Raw genomic sequence first — 21,593 nt, forward strand, 5'->3', positions numbered from 1 at the left:
GTACTATGAGCTGCTGCAACCGGGTGAAACTATGAATGGAGAACGTTATCGACGACAATTAATGCGTTTGAAGCAAGCTCTGGCCAGAACACGACCAGAATGGGAGAACAGACATGATAAACTTATTGTTCAACATGATAACGCTCGCCCACATGTCGCAAAACCGGTCAAAACCTATTTAGAAAATGTCGGATGGGAAGTTTTACCCCACCCGCCGTATTCACCAGACGTTGCTCCTTCGGACTACTACTTGTTCGATTGCATGAACAACGATTTGGTTGGACAGCGGTTTACTTCTTCAGAAGATATCGAAACATGGGTCTCTGACTGGATCGCTTCCAAGGATGAGGACTTCTTTCGCCACGGAATCCGTACATTGCCTGACAGATGGGCGAAAGTGGTGGCTAGCGATGGACAATATTTTTCTTAAGGTATTTATGTATTTTGTGTTTGTACTACAGCTTCAATGTGTGCGTACCAACCGCACGAATTAATTCCTAGACCAAATACAAGTAGTTTAAAAACGAAGATAACCATATCTGAATACAGTGTTTCATTCCTTGCATATCTTGATCTACTTTCCCTTAATTTTCAACGTGTAACAAATTATCTGAAATGGTTCCTTTAACTTCCATAAGAAAGTTCACGTTACTTAAATTTCACATTACAAAAAAATCAAACTTATCTAAAATTAAATTAATACGTACTTTAACGAGTTCTTGCAACGAGTCCAATCGTAGGAACTTGGATTCTGTAATTAAATGCTCTAAATGACAGTCCTGCACACAACGCTGTGCTTGCTTCATATGCTCTTGGTCTTCTGGTGTGGGACCCTTTTGACTAGCAGGTTCTGTAAAATCGATTTTTTTTTTTTTTAAAGTTAGACACATATTGTACATATTTTCAGTAAAGACATTATATTGCTGGAACTCTGAATTGGGTCAAAATCGTCCAATTACATTTAATGTTAAAAGTAAGTTATATACTCCTAGATCTTTATTTGTATAATTTGAATAGTTCTACCTATGTATAGTGAATTTATCGTAGAATTAATATTATCCTGATTCAAATTCAAAATAGATAGATTCCACCTTCACATACTACCTTTTTCATCGAAAAGTCTTTGTTTTTATTTCACTAAAAAATGAAAAAAATATTCCACATCTTTTTGCCGGAAGTTCTTACTAAGTAGACATCTAACAAAATTGAGAAAAAACGAAAAACAGCTTCGTTTGATCAAAATTTGTTTACAATTTATACAAACAATGTGAAAGTGTCTTTTCATTTCTCCCCACTGAATTTAGTTACAAGGTCATATCTGCTTAATTATTTAAACAAATCTATGATGTACTATTATGTGTCTCTACAGTAGTCTTTCTTGATGTTTTGACAGTAGAAATATAACAATTCAGAATAACCACAAGCTGCCAAGATGCCGTACAACATTGTAACTTTCGTTGCCTTGCGTACTTATTTTTTGTTGACATTATTGCAGTAACGTTAACGTATTCCAGAACTCTCTATAGTAATAGTACCTTCGCTACTAACAAAGAGTGCCTAAATCAAAACATAATAGTGGCATGATTACTGTAATTAGTTAGCAAGTTGCAATGAAACTATATCACTAGGATAAAAATATTGTAAATGTACCTGAAGATAAAGCAATATATGAGTATAATGAACTCAAAAGTCCTGTTTCCGTTTTCTGTGATGGTATTTCCTCACGCATCAATGATATTTTCCCACTTGGCTCCACAAAGTCTTCTGCCTGCAATTATACAGTATATTATAGTTGTAGGTTTACACGTGTTATTTGTTACAACATCGAAGTTTTTTCTTTCTTCTAAGGGTTTTTCCTTATAAATTCTTTATTCAGTAGAGAAGGCATCATAGTCAGAAGGGATACTGATTTAGAAATGTGGTATTAAATTGAGAAATAATAACCCTACCCTTACTATAAAATATAAAATATCTTCCTTAACATACAAACATACATTATACGTACTGAATCATGTAAAGGTAGTCCCACAAAAATATTGAATACTGCAAACTGGAACAAGGGAAGGAGATGTATACGTAAGAACTCCCCTCTCTGAGCAACGTGGCTGTCCCTCCCTCCCCTGCGCCAATCGTAAGTTATCTGCTGAGATCAAGAAGGTGGGTGTGTTGTGCTGTGCGTGTGCTAACGATATATTGGATACTATAGCGAGTGAATACTGTAGAATCGTACATATTAAAAGGTTCTTTAAAAGAAACACGGAAATTATTCCGTATAGAGTATCCTAATTGTCCCGTCCGAGCTAAACGTAGCATTCAGCAATGAATGGTTCCAAACAGGATCTGTTGTAAATGTACCAAAGAACAGAGCGCCATCTGTCTGAAATCCTGAACTTCGTACACACGTTTCCGAACTGATTCTTCGTAATCCTCGGAAGTCTGGCAGAAAACTATCGTAGCAGGTCGGGGTGAGTAGAACTCCTGAAGAGTTTGAAGTTGAAACTTTACCGCACCACAGTTGTAAAATAAATTTAAGGAACCGGACAAGTGAAAACGTGTGAATTTTCGCTACTGGTTATTGAATGTGGTTGCAGATGGTCAATTGTACCCGTTTATGTTTATCATGTTTATCAGATAAGGCATGGTATCATCTATCATGATACGTAAATGCCCAGAAGAGCAAGTACTGGGCGTCAGAAAATCCGTACCTAACACGAGTCACCCTTACATGACCAGAAGACATTGTGTTGTGAGCTGTGCTTGCCACGCATGTTATTAGTCGAATATTTTTCGACACTATAGTCAATACAGATGTCTAACTGCCATTTTGAATGATTTTGTTGAACAGCTGACACAAGAAGAACGTGTGTACTGATTTATTTATTTATTTAGCAGGATGGTACAACATGTCACACGTCTGAGAAGTCAAATTAGAGGCTTATAGTCGCCACGGTCAACAGACTTGTCGACATGTGACTTTTGTTTATGAGGAACGTTGAAAGGACGAGTGTATCAAAACACTCTATGCACAATCGATGAAATGAATAATATCAGGACGTACATTCACAGTGTTATCCCTGCGAAATTGCAAAAAATATACCTGCATTTGTTAAACAGTGCAAACAAATGTTTAGCTGTTGGTAAACATTATTTTCTACATTTACTTTGAAGATTAGTACAAGTACAGGGAGTCCATAAAAGTCCTGCAGGAAAGTAAAACTCTATAACTTGGAAACCGTTACGTTTAAGTGTATAAATTTTTGGGGTTGGAAGAAGGGAAGTTTAAAGTTTTGTTCTGGCCACAATGCTCAGTGACGTTTGCGCTGGTAATCACGTGACTTAAGATGGCGTCTATTAAAGAAAAGACACAGTGTGTTTTGTGGTTTGCGGAATTAAAATCTTGCATTTCAGTGCGGAGAAAGTTCCAAACAACGTATGAGAAAACACCCTCAGCAGAAACAAGTATCAAGAGGTGGTACGAGAAGTTCAAAGAAACGGGAAGTGTGTCAGATTTAACATGTAGTGGAAGGCCAGGAACGAGTGTCGATGTGATTCACACGTTGCAGGACAGCGTAGCCAGGAGGCCAATGAAGTCGCTTAAACGTAGGTCATTGGAACTGGGAATACCGAAGTCAACGTTACACAAGATCGTACGCAAGAATTTGAAGGTCCGACCCTATAAATTAAAATTTGTACACGAGTTGATAGAGGAAGACTATGAGAATGGAATTCTGTGAGTCAATGCTTACCCGCTTACAAGAAGATGGTGACCTTCTGTTTCGATTTCTGTTTTTAGATGAAGCCACATTTTATGTGTCGGGAAAAGTGAACAGGCACAACTGCCGAATTTGGGGGGGGGGGGGGGGAATCCACATGAATTCGAGGAGTACAAGCGGGGTAGTCCCAAAGTCAATGTGTGGTGTGCTGTTTCAATGGACCAGATTATCGGCCCTTTTTCCTTCGAGGAAGAGACGGTAAATGGTAACAATTATCTGAACATGCTACAGACATTCCTTTTGCCAGAGCTTACTAGGTTAGGCATCCTTAATGAAGTCCACATGCAACAGGATCGGGCACCGCCGCACTATGCCCTTCAAGTTCGACAGTTTCTTAACGAAGAATTTAAGGAAAGATGGATTGGCCGAAGAGGACCCATACCTTGACCTGCAAGATCACCAGATTTGGCGCCTTGTGATTACTGGCTGTGGGGACACGTGAAGACCAAGGTGTATTCGCAGAAGCCAGCTAATCTGCACGATCTCAAGAACAAAATAACTGATGTGATTTTGAACATTCTAGACGAGCACCACCAACACGCAATTCTTGGTTTTCCAAAAAGACTGCAAGAATGTTTGGACGTGAATGGTGCACAATTGGAGGTTTGGCGATGAACCTTAACTATCTGAAACAAAACTTTGAACCTTTCTGTAAGTACAAAAAAAAAAAAAAAAAAAAAAAAAGTATTTGTTAATATATTACGTAGTTTCCAAGTTATAGAGTTTTACTTTCCTGCAGGACTTTATGGACTCCCTGTATATTATTTCTTAATATCAATCTTACATAGGTTACTTTAGGTATTGACGGGGCTACTTTTCGTGGCTCGCCCTGCATATATGCGTGTATTTTTAATCTATGTGAATATGTATTATAATAAATTACTAGAAAATAGTAAGTAGTGAAAACAATCATACATACACTAAAAAGAAAGAGAAAAGTTCACTAACGCTTTTGATGAAACGCTTCACAATGTAGGGTGGGAAAGAATTAATGCTAGAAGAAAACAAAAATTATTCAAGACCAGAGAAAAAAGCTAAGAAGCGCTTAGCTGGGAGCCATGTTGGAATGCAAGAACTTTCTGCAACATAGATGTTTCCAAATTTGTTTTTCTTTCCTTTCCTTCCGACGAAAAGTTTTGCGAAAGAATCACAAGGGAACATCTTATATTGATAGTAGCATTGCCTAATCAAACAATGCGCAATCGATAGAGAAATAAAGAAACGTGAGAAATCCAAAGTTTTACGGGCCGACACCAAGAAACACAGGAGATACAGAAGAAAGAAGGATCTAGAATCATGTGAAGATAGCAGTGCAAAAGATACACAGACAGAAAGAACTTATAAATGATTAAAGTAATCAAAATGATATTTACACAACAGTATAGTAATCAAACATTGTACCCACAGACATGCTCAATAAAATCATATGTAATGCAGTGTTGCCAACTAAAAATGAAGTTTTGTTAAATGGCACGGAACACAAATTATAACATCTAGAAAATCTAATTATGAGTAGAGTCATACCTTTGAAGTCTTGATGTACAGTGTTGCCAACGTTTGAGGATAGGCCTATATGAATTCCTACTGTTCACGTTCTAAAAAACGAGCTAAAGTCGTGAAAGACATATCGCCAGAGCCGGATCTACGAAATTGCGCCCGGAGCAGAGACGTATCTCTGCCTCAATTCCTCTCAATTGTGCATCGAAATGGCGCACCTTACATATCCTCAACCAGCTGCGGCTCTGGACAAATGCCCCGAATTGACTCCCCTAGATCCTGCCCTGCATCTAGCTTAATGTAGGATTCCAATTACTACTATGTTGCAGAACGCTCCAATCGGAAATCGAACATGTGCACCAGCAGCGAGCCTAGGGACCACTTGGTGATCCAAGGGCATGGATTATTTTTAAGCTTATTTGCTGCGTTTTTGTACTATTCTGACATTTTCCTTTGACAAAAAAAGTTTCGATACTGTGCTTCGTCCATTATTTTTGCACTTCAGTGATGATATTGTTGTTTGTGGTCTCATGTTTTGGTTTTAACTAGTTCGAATCGTGTACTGTATATATTCTTCTAAATCCAAGATTCTTATAGGAATTCATGTAGGCCTATCCTCAAACGTTGGCAACACTGTACATCAAGACTTCAAAGGTATGACTCTACTCATAATTACATTTTCTAGATGTTATAATTTGTGTTCTGTGCCATTTAACAAAACTTCATTTTCAGTTGGCAACACTGCATTACATATGATGTTATTGAGCATGTCTGTGGGTACAATGTTTGATTACTATACTGTTGTGTAAATATCATTTTGATTACTTTAATCATTTTTTAAGTTCTTTCTGTGTCTGTGTATCATTTGCACTGCTATCTTCACATGATTCTAGATCCTTCTTTCTTCTGTATCTCCTGTGTTTCTTGGTATCGGCCCGTAAAACTTTGGATTTCTCACTTTTCTTAATTTCTCTATCGATTGCGCATTGTTTGATTGGCCAATGCTACTATCCATATAAGATGTTCCCTTGTCAGTGTATTTTCTCTGTGGTGAGTGCGATTGTTTTTCAATGTTCTCGTAATTCATTAAATAATACATATTCACATACTATATTAAATAATACGTATACATATATTCCCGCTTCGGGATTACTCTGTTTCAACCAATATATATAATACAGTAATGGGAATACTCATGTACGGCAACTAATCTTTATGAAGTACCATCGTACATTCATGCATTATGACTCTGTTATATTAGTGTTGTGTTCGATACAGTGATTAGTACACAAGGAGGTGTAGAACGAATCCATGTGTACAACAGCCCAGACGCTAGTTGTGCAAAATGAGAGACTTCTTTGATTTTTAAACAAGTAAAAATTGTGAGTGTGTGATTAGTTACAAGTGTATCTAAAGCTGCCAGAGTACACTATTAGGTACATCAAAAACAAGTGTCCAAGGGAACGACAGCATATGAGATCATTAGAGAATAGCAGTAGTGGGCGGAAACTGAGCCAGGTGAGAGAGATTGTCGAATATTGAAGAAAATTGTCATAAAGAATCGCACAGCTAATGCGGAACAACTGAATGCAAAATTCAATTAGTATCTAGAATGACCTGTTTCTACAATTAGAGTCTGACGAGAGTTGCATAACCTAAATCCCAGCTGGGTTGCAATTTTGAAACTGATCATCGTTGCCAACGCGGAAGCGGAACAAATGTGGTGTTGAACATAAAACATGGATCTGTAGATGACTAAAAGAGATTTATATGGTCCGATGGGTCATCTTTCTCCCTGTTTCCAACAAGAGATCGTAGAAACGTATGGTTCGAACTGTCGACTTCCTAACGTTACACACAGCGGCTCTCTATGCTTGTGGCCTGTATTTTTAGACTATTCCTTCAGTCCTATTATTACTCTCAAAGGACGAATTACTACCAATACCTATGTGACCATTTTAGTTTATTAGGTGTATCATATATTGCAGACGTTGCTTCATAATAGCGACGCAGTTTTCCAAGATAGCAATGCACCAATACACCTAGTCAGATCTATCCAGATGTGGTTTGAGAGACATCAGGATAAACCTCCCCTGGATCTAGCATCATAAGTTATAGAGCAACGATTCTGACGCACATTTCCATAATCGCTGACGCAACTGAGTGCTACATTGCACGAAGTATGATCCACTACTTTTCTACATGATTGACAAATTATAATGCTTCAATTCCGCGACCCATAGTGAAAGCTGAACTACAAAGTAAAGGTGGTACAATATCACATTTTGTTAAGGTGTTTCCTTTATTTTGATAACTAAAGCGTTTTTCACAGTCCTTTGCACCATTCAAAAACAAACCGCGTAACTCGATGTTGTATCACTGCGCGCACGACTATTTGCTGATTGGTGGAGAGGAAATTGTTTTGTCTGTTGCCCGCAATATTTCTGCTGCAGCACGTGCATGTATTTCTGCCACTGCGACGTGCATTACTCGTCTCACTCTCACACCATCGCCGTGATATGGGGCAAAACCAAGTGTACTCGCTGTTCTTATTGAAGATATTAAGTTCCTTATAGTATTTCAAATCATTGTTTGACCTTTCATTAGAGATGAGGAAATAGTCAATTAAAAAAAGAGGGAAGAGGGATAGAGAGAAGTCAAGAGGATAAAACTTATTTTACTGATTCATTACGAAGTAATATGAGGTTAATTTTTTCAGTTATAATTCGTATATCGGCTTTTTAAAATGCGATCAGATTAAATGATCATTTAAGAAATGCACAAACTGAATATTTGGTGCCAGGATTGACAAAATGTACAAAGGAATCTTTGACATTTAAGAGTTTTATAATATTGGATAGGAATGTTCATAACTTTTTTTTTTGGCTGCAGTGAAATTAAGAGGTACTATATGCATGTTAGATAATGTGTCTTTATTCCTATGTATAATCTAAAGTTTCTTGGAATTTGATGAATAAGGTGTCGATAGCGTCTTCATACTCTCATGACTGATATTTGTTTATGGCATACCTTTTCGGTTAGATACCAAATGAAAGGATAAGTCACGAGGATTCAAAATATATTTTATAGGTATTTTATTACATATAACAAAGGAAATAAAATAATAAATTCTCTATTCAATAAATAAGTAAACTCAGTAGTTTTCAAGTTCTTGAAAATGAACAATTGCTTGTTCCAAACATTCGCTCGCCTGTAATGGAAACGTACACGGAGCTCAATTTTGAAATGAAATGAAATCTTTTGAGTTTTTGCGTCCCACGCTTATACCGGCTAGGCTAAAGGAGACGGTGAGGAAAAAAATGAATGAAATGGTAGAATGAAGTGAGAGGAAACGGCAGAACCCCGAGAAAACCCACGCACACGGTGTTTGTCCACTACGGTGTTCACTTAGCGCGAGCTGAGATCGAACCAGAACTCCATACGCCAGAGGTGAACGCTCTACCACTAAATCACCGTGGCCCCCAAGAGCTCAATTTTGAAAAGAAGTGGTGAGTACAACTACACGTTTCTAGATCCGATAATTAACTCCTTTGAGGCTATATGATTCGCGTACGCGTCATCGGGCGGGAGACCCGCGTTCGATTTCCGGAGGGAGTTCATGTAGTTTGAATCGCTCGTTAAGCTGTAAGTCTACATCTCCGTAGAGCCTTGCTGTTGAAGGGGACGATAAACTTTAATCCATCCATCCAACCACAGATCTGCTAGTAGGGCCACTAAGCCATCATGTAATGGTGACTCTGAATCCTAACATGTTAGATAGATTCGCAGCTAGAGGAAACGTTAGAAGTGGGGATAGTAAGTTTTAGTTGTAATTTACACTGGTAGAAGAAATTTAATGTTCTGGCCTTCTTCCTCCTGGTGCGTGTCTACGTTTACATAGTAGTTCGAAGATTCAGGAAAGCAGTGCGTACTACAGAAGGTTTCGGGTTTTTAACTATTCTTGAGCAAAGATATTCTGCAGAAATAAATAATTATGATATTGAGATACACACACACACACACACACACACACACACACACACACACACACACACACTTGAAATTAGAAGAACTTTCAAGTGAACCCTTTTCTCTTCGGAACTTCCGCGTACGCCATTGCAAACGAGAGAAAATGGTCCCTGATTCTCCAGCCCATGCCATTTCATTTTTAATCTCATTTTCGCCTCCCCCTTCAGTTTGTTTATTCATTTCTTAGCACAAAATTACATATAACATTTTTTGTTTAATTAGTTGGCAACATTTCTGCACTACAGTCTGCATTATTTACAAAGGGCGCAAAGCTTCGTGAAAATCAGATTAATACTATATCACATACACAAAGAGAGTGCATTATACGCATTTTTACTAATAGTATTAATTTTTTATGCATTTATTTTCCACAACAATAAGTAAACATTCTGGTAAAAATGTGCTAAAATCGTTCATTTGAATGTACGAGTATTTTGTTCTTTCATAGGTCAATACTTGAACATTTTGTTCGTCAAATATTTTTGTCTACCACATTAGAATTTAGTGGAAATTGATATTTGACACTGTAAGTGCGTAAGAAGAAATGTCTCTTTAAATATAAACATCTCGCCTTGACTCCACGGATGAAGATAGCCGTGAATGCCACTGTTGAATTAAGAAGAAATACAATTTCTAACGTTGGAATACTGATATCTGCTTACAATAAAAATGTATTCATGCTAAACATATCGTCAAATCTACATATTGGCTCACATTTAGATACACAGGATAAAGCAAGCTAAGAGTTTCATTGTTTCTGCATTCTGAATATATATATACAGAAGGCATGATCAAATTTATTGTTTCAGAGGTACAGGAGCAATTCAGTTTAATTCGTAAACATGGAAAGAATATTTGGCAGAAATAATACAACTTCAGTGAAGGCAATGATCTGTCTATCAATAGACTTGTTAATATTCTGCAACATGACTCACAACTAAGGACAATGTTGATTTTATGTGGAAAAAGGAGAGTTTATAATTTAATTGTCTTGAAAGCTTATATAAACTAGCTGTATAATTTGGAACTTACCTCGATTAGAATTTTTGGTAAAAGTTTACATCTAAATAGCTGCAATATGCACTCTAGCACGTTCTTCCAGCCTTCATGAAGGATGTCACCATGACGATGTGCTAAATTAAAGACTGTCATAGCAGCTAACTGAGCCTTTGGATTAGCTCCAAAAGAGATAGTCAAATGTTCAGGGGACTGTAATACAAGCAAAAAGAAAGGAAACGTTAGGACATATACGGTAACCTCACCAGTATTTTACATAATTATAATTAAAAAAAAAAAAAGATTTTCCAACTTAGTTTCCGGATTTTTATCATTAACTGCAGTAATGTTAACTACTTGTCTTAGCCTTGTACACTTGCAACATTGAAGTCTGAAGTTAACACAGTAATTAAAAACTCTACCTGACTTTACCTTGTATACGAACTGATAAAAATATTGTGAGACTTGCGAAAAACCTATTTACTGAACTTTCATCGAAGTTTCTTCCTATATATTATCCACTACAAAATAATAACAAATACAAAAGCTATCAACCTTTCTTGTCATTCAGGTTCATAATTTAATATTGTTGATATTTTTGTTACTATTATTTAATTATGATGATATAATATGTGTATAACAAGGGAACCATTATAATCTCTCTTTCTTCTTCTGAGCCATGTTCTGTCCAACAAACCATCACTATAAAGTAATAATTATATTGATAAATAAAGGAAACAATCGATTTTTAATATACTAATTCCCCCAAAGGTGCGAATTCAATGATATACAAATTAATATTACTTTAAAATTCAATGACTATTCAATGTTTTAATTTTCAATTTAATGATTATCATTTTAAAACCTAACAATTACTAGTTTTTTTTTTTTTTTAATTCCATAATTGCACTGTAACATTAAACTATAATGAGAAAATTAATTTAAAATGGAACTGTTACATACCGATGTATTTTCCACAAATTTCGTATACTGTACTTTTCAAAATACATTATTTATCATAATACTTAAAAAAAAAAAAAAAAAAACTTTTCACAATAATCCTGATTTATTATTTATGTGAATTGTTTACGGAATGAAGTTTTGATTGCAATATTTATCTTCCAATAGCTTCCAATATCTTTCTATGTCCAATAGCGATGGAAGTTTTGTATTACGGAATATTAAAATCTTTTTTTCTAAATCTATAAGATATTCACGACTATACCGCACTGCATAGACTAATTGTTTAAAATGGAATAAAATATTTTATCTCCGAACAATCATCATTCTTTATAATAATACAGCAAATATCTTAAAATATTATTATTATTACTTATTTTAATTTTATGTTATATTAATTACATTCCACTTATTGAACGTAGGATCTGGAATTATTACTAAAATAATTTACCTCGGTTGAACTAAGAAGTGTCGTAAATTTACACAGAGAAATGATCAAATTGTCGAAATCATTGCTCATTCCATAATGGGCTGATATCATGGCGCATTTCCTGCAAAACAGAAATGTCAGTTATTGACTTGTTACACTGCAAATCGGACAAATATCAATTTTACGATTAGACGCCTTCCATGTTAAGTTTTCCTACCCATTACCATGATATTTCAAAATGTATATTGATTCCTCTGTCAAGCCAAGGTGGAACAAGAATAAGAACATACAACAGGAAGTTATTTATCTAGATCAAGTAGTCAAGAAGCTTCTATGCTCTCTACAATCAACTTACAAACACGTAAGAAATATATAAAAACTACAGATTGCGTTCGGTTTCTGGAAATAGTTTCTTGCTGAGGCTATGGTGGCGCCTAAACAAATGAAATTAAATAAAGTGCAATATGTAGTTGACAATTACTAATGCTAAAATTAGAGAAAATTTACCGCTCTTCGTTCTTGAAACTTTCAGTTTTTTATTTAGAAAAAAAGTCCCACGTAGGTGCAGCAACCATATTAGCGATTCTTAATAGAAACCACCACGACTTATGCTTGGTATAAAAACAATATTCTTCGATTTAGGCTAAAAGAGATGGGTGATCAATGAAAGTGAAATTAAATTTTTGTGCTCCCTTATCGGGAATCGAACTCGGGACCACGTGCACCAAAGGCACATGCGCTTGCCACTAGAACACAAGGAAGGGCTAATTATGTTATTCTATTCATTTTTTAAATTAGCTTACTTTTATCGTTGATGAGAGATGAATTTATTGTGCACTGTTTATACTAGAGATGGCCAATTCCGGAATTTTTACTTTCCGGAATCCGGAAAGTAAAATCGGAAAATTCCGGAATTCGGAAAAAATCCGGATTTCGGAAAAATTATTTTTTTCTTTTTGTAATCCTAAGAATTTTGTTCAAATGCAAACGAAGAAATTTCCTTTTTGTAATCCTAAGAATGTATGATGCAAGTTAAGCTGAAACTTACATCCTAAAGTATACACTACTCAATCTTCCCATGGTTAATGAGATGTAGTCCAAAAGTACGATGTACTCCTAATATTTAATTTTTGTTTTACTGTGATATTGTCCAGAGGTAAGACATATATCACACTGAGATAAACAACTTGACATAATGAAGATGTTATCATACGTAGTTTTCCAGAAAATCGTGAGAAACGAATTTTTATGAAGTTAAATATGCGTCGCTTGTTGCCAGTGTGATGCAACTGATAACTTTTATGCTGGAATAGTCTTATTATTATTATTATTATTATTATTATTAATCGTTTATGTACTGTAAAAGAAAAATATGAACCGTTAAGTAGTAGATTTTATCTGTTGTTTTTTAATATCTTCTAACAGTAATAACAAACTGCTTGTAAACACGCAATGATTATCAAGGACAATGGCATATTAATGTAAGGACTACTCTGCAGACTAGCAATAAACAATAAACAATAACAGATAAACAATAGTTGCAAAAAAAAAAAAAAAAGTAACTAACTTGGGCACGTCAGAATGTTCGCGAGAATATAGGGACGCATTGAGACTAGCAAAGAGCGTGGTGTTATTATTACTTAAAGGGCCGTACGATGGAGGCATTAACGTTAATGTTAATGGCACAAATGAACACTTACTTGCTCTAACGGTTAACCTCATTTTGGAGATGATTCTTAGAAGTGGGCGTGTTGGCATGCAGTTAGAAGACTTATATCCATTATTTAAAAAGCACACGTTACTAACGGTTACTGTGGAGTACTAACGATTTGCATCACTATCGAACACTAACGTAGCACTAGCGACGTTTAAAGTCGAAATTGGAGTCTGACATAAGTGGCTTGTCAATTTCACGGACATTATATTTTCCTTGAATGCGAGAATTTTGCGCCCGGGAAATTTGCGCCCTACCACAAAAATAGGAAAAAATGCGATCGCAATATATTTGTACTGGGATGTTTGCGCCCTACCCCAAAAAGAGGGGAAAATGCTCCGGCTATATATTTGCACTGGGATGTTAGTGCCCTACAATTCAACTTATTTTTGTATTGTGTAAAGTAACTTCCACTCACACTTGAACTAGGCTTGCCTCTCATCGTCTCAGTGAGTTACTCCATCCGTTATAATATTCCGAACAAATGAAAAAAATACAATTTTAGTTCACTAAAGGGCAATCCATACAAATACAATTTTTCATTATACTACAAAATTTACAATAAAAGTATAAATGACTGATATATAATTATTTATTAATATAATCAAAGAGTATAATTTAATCTAAAAAAGGCTGTTTGGCTCTACCCAGATATCTCTGTTCACAATCCTTGCGAGTTGTTTGGCTTTTCAGGACACAAAATATAGAAAAGAAAATGTAAAGTGAATGTAAAATCAGTTCAGTAATATTATCAAGAAAACTATGTACAATGTGTTTACTTGCTGGAATTGCACTTCAAACACACAATTGCGTTCAGTCGTTCTTCCAGAAAAAATGTTCCGGGGGGCACACTTAGTATTCCGGAGGGGGATCACTGCTGGTACTATTCTATTTATTATTATATTATAGACGTATTATTTTGGTCTCCTCCGAGGGGGCACTCTGAGAGCTCTGGGGAGGCCAGTGTTCCCCCAAAATCATCTCTGGAAGAAGCAGTGATTGCGTTGATCCGTTGTGTTCTTTTGGCTTATATTGAAGTTTATTCTCCCCTTATATAGCCACAATGAAAATAAATCACAAATGACATGGTTGGTGGGGGGAGGATTGTTTATGCTGTAATGTCAGCCCCTCCTAGCAAATGCGTAAGCTCCAATAGGTTCTTTTATTTCGCAGGGCTCAAACTTCCCGGTGGAGGTACATTGCAGGCGCAATTTTCCCTGTTCTTGAGGTAGGGCGCAAATTTCTCAGACGCAAAATTCTCGACACCGTTCGAATGACCTCGGAAGACTATATCTTTTTCAATACTTTTTTATATTCTTTTACTCGAGATTTCTTCATAGCTTCTTATTAAAATACTTACTAATATATCCTCATTTTATTGTCCAAAACCAATCAATATGGGTATGTTGTCAGTAAAATTATTAGATTGATCGAGCCTCTGGTGTGTAACCACAGTATTTCATCTCATCCCCCCATTAGAAATCTTGGCTAAACGAACCAATATATGTTGCCAATTAAATAGTTTAGAATGATTGAGCCCCTGGTAAATAACCACAGTATTTTGTGACAGACCCCCCCCTCCCTTCCTATTACCATATTCTAGCTACGTGCCTGACTCAGCTAATTCTCTACATTCTTTACCAAGCACACATTTTCTAAAGCGGAAAATGCTCTCTAAATACCTAAGCTCATTATTTTCAGCAGATGCACAAATTGGGTAACATTCTGTCTACATGAATGTTATATATGTCGATTACTGGAAACCGCTTCTCGCTATCTATTACCATATTTACTATATAATGATTAACGTTAAAACCGGAAATGGTTGATTTGTACCGCTTCCGGTTTGAATATCACATTCATCAGGGAACTCGATTCTTAACTATTGACTCTGTACATCTTGGCCAAAATTGATTGGTAATCCATCAGATAGTTCTTGAAACTGTTTGTTTCACTGACGAACAGAATGAATATATGGCTATAGAGTTTTGATAAACTAAATTCGTTAATGAGTGATGATGGAATATAAGAAAGGGAACCAAGAGTAGGCCTACCACCGGGAAAATTTTCGAACACAAAATTAGCCATCGAAAACCCACATGTCCTGGTTTAGAATACCATAGATGAAAACTCTACCACTGAGTCATCAATCACCCGCTTATTAATTTTATTAATTATTATATTAATATAAATTAATGAATGCCTGCTTATGTTAATTATTGAACAATTACATTGTATACTTCGTAAAGTCAAAAATTATAAATTTGTATTTTCTGTACATACAGTGAGCGCAGAAAGTGTTCGTACACCTATGCTATTGAAACGAGAATGTCTGCGAAAAAGGAACAGAAAATTTAAGAAGTGTAATAACACACACAATATGAATAATGAAAACTAAGCTTTATGAATATATCAATAAAGAACCACAAAGACAAGTTTAATGGTCAGAAAGTAAATAAATTCCGTAGAAAGTGTATAGAGTAGACGTAAAAAGTGACGTACACCTGACGTATGAATACGAAACAAAGATACCGCAACTGGGGTTCACTAGTATTAACCTGAGTATACACCTCTGTATAGCATGACGAGTAACAGAATGAGTTTAGTTGTGAATAGGAGTGAAAAAACTGCACGGTGGGCTGTCAAAATGGGAAGCAACCGAACAGAAACAAATGAGGAGACAAGAAAATTAATTATTAAATTGCATAAGAAGGGTAAGTCTTTGAGAAAGATAGCAAACCTTGCAGACAGGCCTCGTTCAACAGTACAAACAATAATTGCGATGTATAATGTTTCTATCACTGTGCGAAACAAAACAAAAAGAAAGACCAAGAGTGTTGAGTGAACAAGATAAACGTTACATTATTAGGGAAAGAAAAAAGGTTCCAAAAAGTAGTGCTGTGCAATTGGCAACGGATCTGGAAACACGCGGTGTTAAAGTATCAGCCAGTACAGTGCGGAATATTTGCAGGGTATCATGGTCGGATAGCCAGGAAAATGTTCTGGGTGAACAAGACAAATCGTATAAAGAGACTAAAGTTTGAAAAAGAGTATAAAGATAAGGGATCAGGCTTCTTTCTGGAATAGGGTCATATTTTCGGACGAAAGTAAATTTAATTTTATCAAGTCCAATGGGAGGCGTATGGTATGGCGCAAGGTGAATACAGAGATGAATCCTCAAAATCTCGTCCCTAAAGTAAGACACGGAGGAGGGTCCGTGCTCGTCTGGGGTTGTATGAGTGCCTTAGGAGTGGGTCGTCTCCAATTATCGATGGAGTGATGATCCACAAAGTGTATATTAACATATTAAGGGAAAATCTCCATACTAGTGCGCAGAAGATGGTTCTTGAAAACAATTTATTGTTCAGCAAGACAACGACTCCAAACATACAGCGGAAAATACTTGATTGTCGCTACTCTATAATACCTTGAAACAGCTTCGCACACCTCCCCAATCCCCAGACATGATCCCCATAGAACATCTATGGTCTGTTCTGGAGATAAGAATCAGAAGGCACAGCTTCTCTACTAAAGAAGGCCTGAGAAAAGCTATTCAAGAAGAATGGGACATAATCAGTCCCGAAGCTACAGAACTACGAACTACTACAGGTGAAATCAATGCCACGAAGACTGCAGACAATCATTAACGCACAGGGTAATCCCACAAAATATTAAATAACGTAATATACTTTATAAGCATTAATTCAAGCAGAAGTGTACGGTGACTTTTTGCGTTTACAAAAAAGGAATTCTCTCTTTTCTTTTGAACAAAACAGTGATTGTGTTTGTTTGTCCTTTCTCTTGTATATAGAAATAAAATGTATGAATTTGTAGTCTTAATTCTGGTTATATATATATATATATATTTTCCACCTCCCGTTCTCATGCTAGCTGTTTTCAATATAAAGTATGCACGGTGTACGAACACTTTCTGTGCTCACTGTAGGTATGTTGACAATAAGCGAATGTTATTAGAATATTTATTGAGATTTCTTTTCCTTCACTGCCTTTCGCCTGGTTAAAAAGTAGTTTGCAGTGCTTTGGAGCAGCTGCAGGTGGGAACGCAATAATGTTTGAGACATACCGGCGACTTTTTTGTGTGTGAAAATAAGACCTTTCTCATAAAGCAGTAAATAACTGCAGTAGCAATTGTCTACGTAAGTGATAAAGACATATCCAACTACAAGAAACTAATACAGTATATATATATTCATTATTGTGTTTCGCTTTTAACAGCTACTAGTTAGGGATGACCAATTCCAGAATTTTTACTTTCCAGAATCCGGAAAGTAAAATCGGAAAAATTCCGATTTTTTTCTAAATTCCGGATTTTTCCGAATGTCGGAATTTTTCCGAAATCCGGAATTTTTTGAATTCCGGATTTTTTCCGAATTCCGGAATTTTTCTGAATTCCGGATTTTTTCCGAAATCCGGATTTTTCCGATTCCGGAAAACAAAATTTCCGGAATCCGGAAAATTTTGGCCATCCCTAGTTTATACATATCAATAAAAATAACTAGCAGATTGTCGGTTCTTCGTATAGGAAGAATACGTTTCATTTTGGACATAAAGGGAAATGGGGACTGAATTTAAAACAGCATCAGAAGTGTCACTGCTCGTCTCAGCGACCCCGAAAACTGTGGATTCGACACTAATATTGGTCGTCTTCGTTATTTCTTTTAATATCTTCCCCTCCCTCAAGTTGCAGGGTTGAATATGGATTTAAACGGCATCACAAGTGTCACTATTCATCTCAGCGACCCCGAAAACTATGGATTGGACGCTAATAGGTTATTTTCGATCATTTTTAAACATCTCTTCCCTCCCCTACGTTGCAGCGAAAAAGTGACATGATATGTTGAAAATTTGATCGAGATCGGTCGGGCAGTTTAAGAGTTATGAAGTCACAAGCATAGTCATTTTCAATTTCATATACTAACTTATATAATTTACGTGTAATTTTCTATTCCCGCCTCGGGATTTTTTTGTTTAATATATCTGTATCTATTTATAGTTGCGCGATACATCAATGCACCAATATTAGGTGTGTTCAAGTTTTTACATAAAATTAGAAAGGTTAAGGCTTATTAAATCTATATATAATAAGATTTACACCTCAGCACTTTCAATTTTACGGAAAGTTTACACATATCTAATGCTGATATATCATTTCCTCTTGTATTTTGAGTGCATTGTCTGATCTGAACCGTAATTTTTCTTCTCTCCCATATTTGTCTTTACATTCATTCAGAAATTACTCGAATATTCCTGTCTACAACTTTTACTTTATATTATTATTGTTATACCCAATGTCTTTTCAATGTTGATACTGAGCATCGAAATAGGTCTCACATTATAGTTCTTAAAAAGTAAGTGTCCTAAAATTAAAAGAAAGAAAGAAAAAAAGTTTCGATTTCGATTGTTGTTCCGATTACTGACATAGTTCCTAATTTAGTACAGTAGATCAGTGGCGAGCACCCACCGCTGGTGTGTAGGGAGATTAAGATTCGGTTCTAATTGTCACACGGAGTTTTGCTGCAGTGGGTTTCCTCCGAGTACGTTTGAGAGGTTCGGGGAACATAATGGTATGTCATATTTTCTAACTTCGAAGTAAACAGGAAAAGAAGGTTCAACGTTCCCATACAATTCAATACAATGACATATAACAAACAAGTTTCCCCCTGTCATCTGAAAGTACGTTTCCAAAGATAAGTTACCTACATACTGTTCCGGTGGTTCAATCCCAATCCATTCACCTAATAACTTAATTTCACCGAAAATGCTGCTTACCATTATGTTTCTCCAACCCACTCGTTTATATTCCTCCCCTTGAAACGTCATTCATTTGCATTTGCCAGATTTTAAATAGTCACAGAATAGTGAATTACTTCTAGAAAACAGTGTTCTAAATTATTTGGTGGTCGGGTATCGACTTGTGATTGCAAAAATACGTAGCGTATACAGAACGCTACCATGGCACAGGAAGCTTAATGGTATACTATCTATCTGGAAAGGGGAAGAACCGAGTTCTCTCCTTAGCCTGCAGGAATAATTTTGCTAGTTTGACTTGGTTGATATACTAATCAATGTATCAGTGAATATAATTGTTCTCTGGAAATCAACCAGGTGAATTCTACGTCGTCAACGTTTCGAGAACAGACAATATCGTTCTCGTTTTCGGGGTAAAATATGAGAAACCAAAAAATCCCTTTATTATATAGGTGCTGGCAGGAAGGAGGCAGAATTTGATTGGTCAATGGCGACGTCCAATCAGCGTCATTCTATTTCCTCAATTGTAATTGGCTGGTTGATTGGATTTGTTAGCTAGTCCTGATAGGTTGTTTCGTATACGTTTCCTTCCAATGAGAGGAAGCCAAACCAATCAGTGCTAGCCAACCAACCCAGTCAACCAGCCAATCACAATTGAAGAAATAGACTGACGCTCATTGGACGTCGCCACTGGTCAGACATATTGTCCCCTTGCTGCCAGCACCTATATAATAAAGGGATTTTTTGGTCTCTCATACTTTACCCTGAAGACGAGAAGTGTTGTCGGTTCTCGAAACATTGACGACATAGAATTCACCTGAGTGATTGCCAGAGAATAATTATATTCGTCACGACATCAGGAAAGCTTCAGTTCTTATTTCAATGTAGTAGTGTTTAAATATAAAAGTATAAATGTATACCTTCATAACTGAAAACGAACAGAAGTTAGGGCTGAAATTATTCTCCATTTTTCAGGGATGTGTAAACGAAAGAGTAAACAGACAATACACAGTCTAACTCTTTTGGGCCAATATGTACTAATTTGGGTAGCTTTTCAGTATACATACACAACTGACTTTTTTGCGAAAGAAGATACAATGAAATGAAATCACTAATTTAAAGACCCGTGCTTAAGTTTTGTAAGCTTATTTTATTGGTGTAGAATGACCAACGCACTAAAATAATACACTTGAATAATTGTTTATATTCGTTACCGATTAGAAACACACAAAGGAAACTTACTGTTTGATAAATAAGCAACACATCATAACCATGAATTATAATTTGTTTTGTTTTGTTTTTAATACTAATTAAAGAACTATATTAGTTATAATATATTGGTGTGAAATTTATCACCAAACCTCGTAAAGCGATAACTTAAGCCAAACGAAGAAGACATTGAAGTTCTAGGAACGATAAGCAGATAATAGGATTTATTTTCAGTAAGTCAATTATTTTCAAAGCTACTGAATTTTTAAAATGTCACTCACTTTGATCACCTTAGATTAAAGACAGAATGTCTGAAATTCTTCAATTGATTTTTAGCGCATTTTTTTTCTTTCTTGGAAGGCTCGGGAAACATAATAGTATGTCACATTTTTCTAACTTTCGAGTAAATAGGAAAACCTAACAACCTACCTGAAACCAGAAATGGCTTTCTTATAAATAACAGCATCGTTACTCTTATCAAAGACAAAACTCAAAGCGGCTACTGTAGGTCCCCAAATCAAGGAGAACAGATCGTGGTCAAATAATCCGTTTGGTGCGTGAACGAACACACCATCCTTGCTGGCTCCTCTTCTTAACAATACTTTCCACAAATAATTTTCTCGAACAATTCCTGTCTGTTCGGCAGGCATCACAATCTCTTCATTCCTAAATAATAATTACCTAAATTAGTTTATATAAAGGCAATAGAGTGTTACTTATCTCGATTCAAAAATCTTTATTTAACTAAACGTTTAAAGTCTAAGATAGATAAGTTATGGTTTAGTCTCAAGAATAACACTATTATAAGGCAGGATATAAAAATGTAGGCGCGTGGAAAACATGAGGCGTAATCATTAATTACATATTAGTCTACTTTTGTCAAGTATCTGTTTTTGATGTACAAAGGCACTGAAAGAATAATTATAATATTATATTTTAAAAAATGTAGAATTTTAAAATAAATTCTACTTACATTTACTACAGTGATTGTAAGACAGAACAGACTACATCATTGACTAGAACGAACATGTTTTAATTCTACAAAATGAGCTTCAGTTTGACCAACAATATTTTATAACACTAAAATGACTTTAAATAATTATTACACTTAAACTTAACGAATTCTTCATCTACAAACACTATATGTTCTAATAATTTTGTGAGTACTACATAGATATTATAAACTGAACAGGTTGGCAGAAGGATGTAGTCAACA

The 21,593-nt window shown here is 35.8% G+C and overlaps 1 protein-coding gene across 5 annotated transcripts in view; it reads right to left on the reverse strand.

Moving 5' to 3' along the window:
* Positions 1–21,593, reverse strand: part of garz (Sec7 domain-containing protein garz) — a 170,047-nt gene that overhangs the window by 61,477 nt on the left and 86,977 nt on the right. For all 5 annotated transcript variants that reach the window (XM_081759312.1, XM_081759310.1, XM_081759311.1 and 2 more), the window contains exons 18-22: positions 20,807–21,043; positions 11,707–11,806; positions 10,332–10,508; positions 1,651–1,768; positions 708–850 (exon numbers count right to left, since the gene is read on the reverse strand). In XM_081759312.1, the coding sequence (XP_081615438.1) occupies positions 708–850; positions 1,651–1,768; positions 10,332–10,508; positions 11,707–11,806; positions 20,807–21,043 (775 nt within the window). The remainder of the gene's footprint in view (positions 1–707; positions 851–1,650; positions 1,769–10,331; positions 10,509–11,706; positions 11,807–20,806; positions 21,044–21,593) is intronic.

Source organism: Thermobia domestica, chromosome 5 (assembly GCF_964235325.1).
Source record: "Thermobia domestica chromosome 5, izTheDome1.hap1.1, whole genome shotgun sequence".
Lineage (NCBI taxonomy): Eukaryota > Metazoa > Arthropoda > Insecta > Zygentoma > Lepismatidae > Thermobia > Thermobia domestica.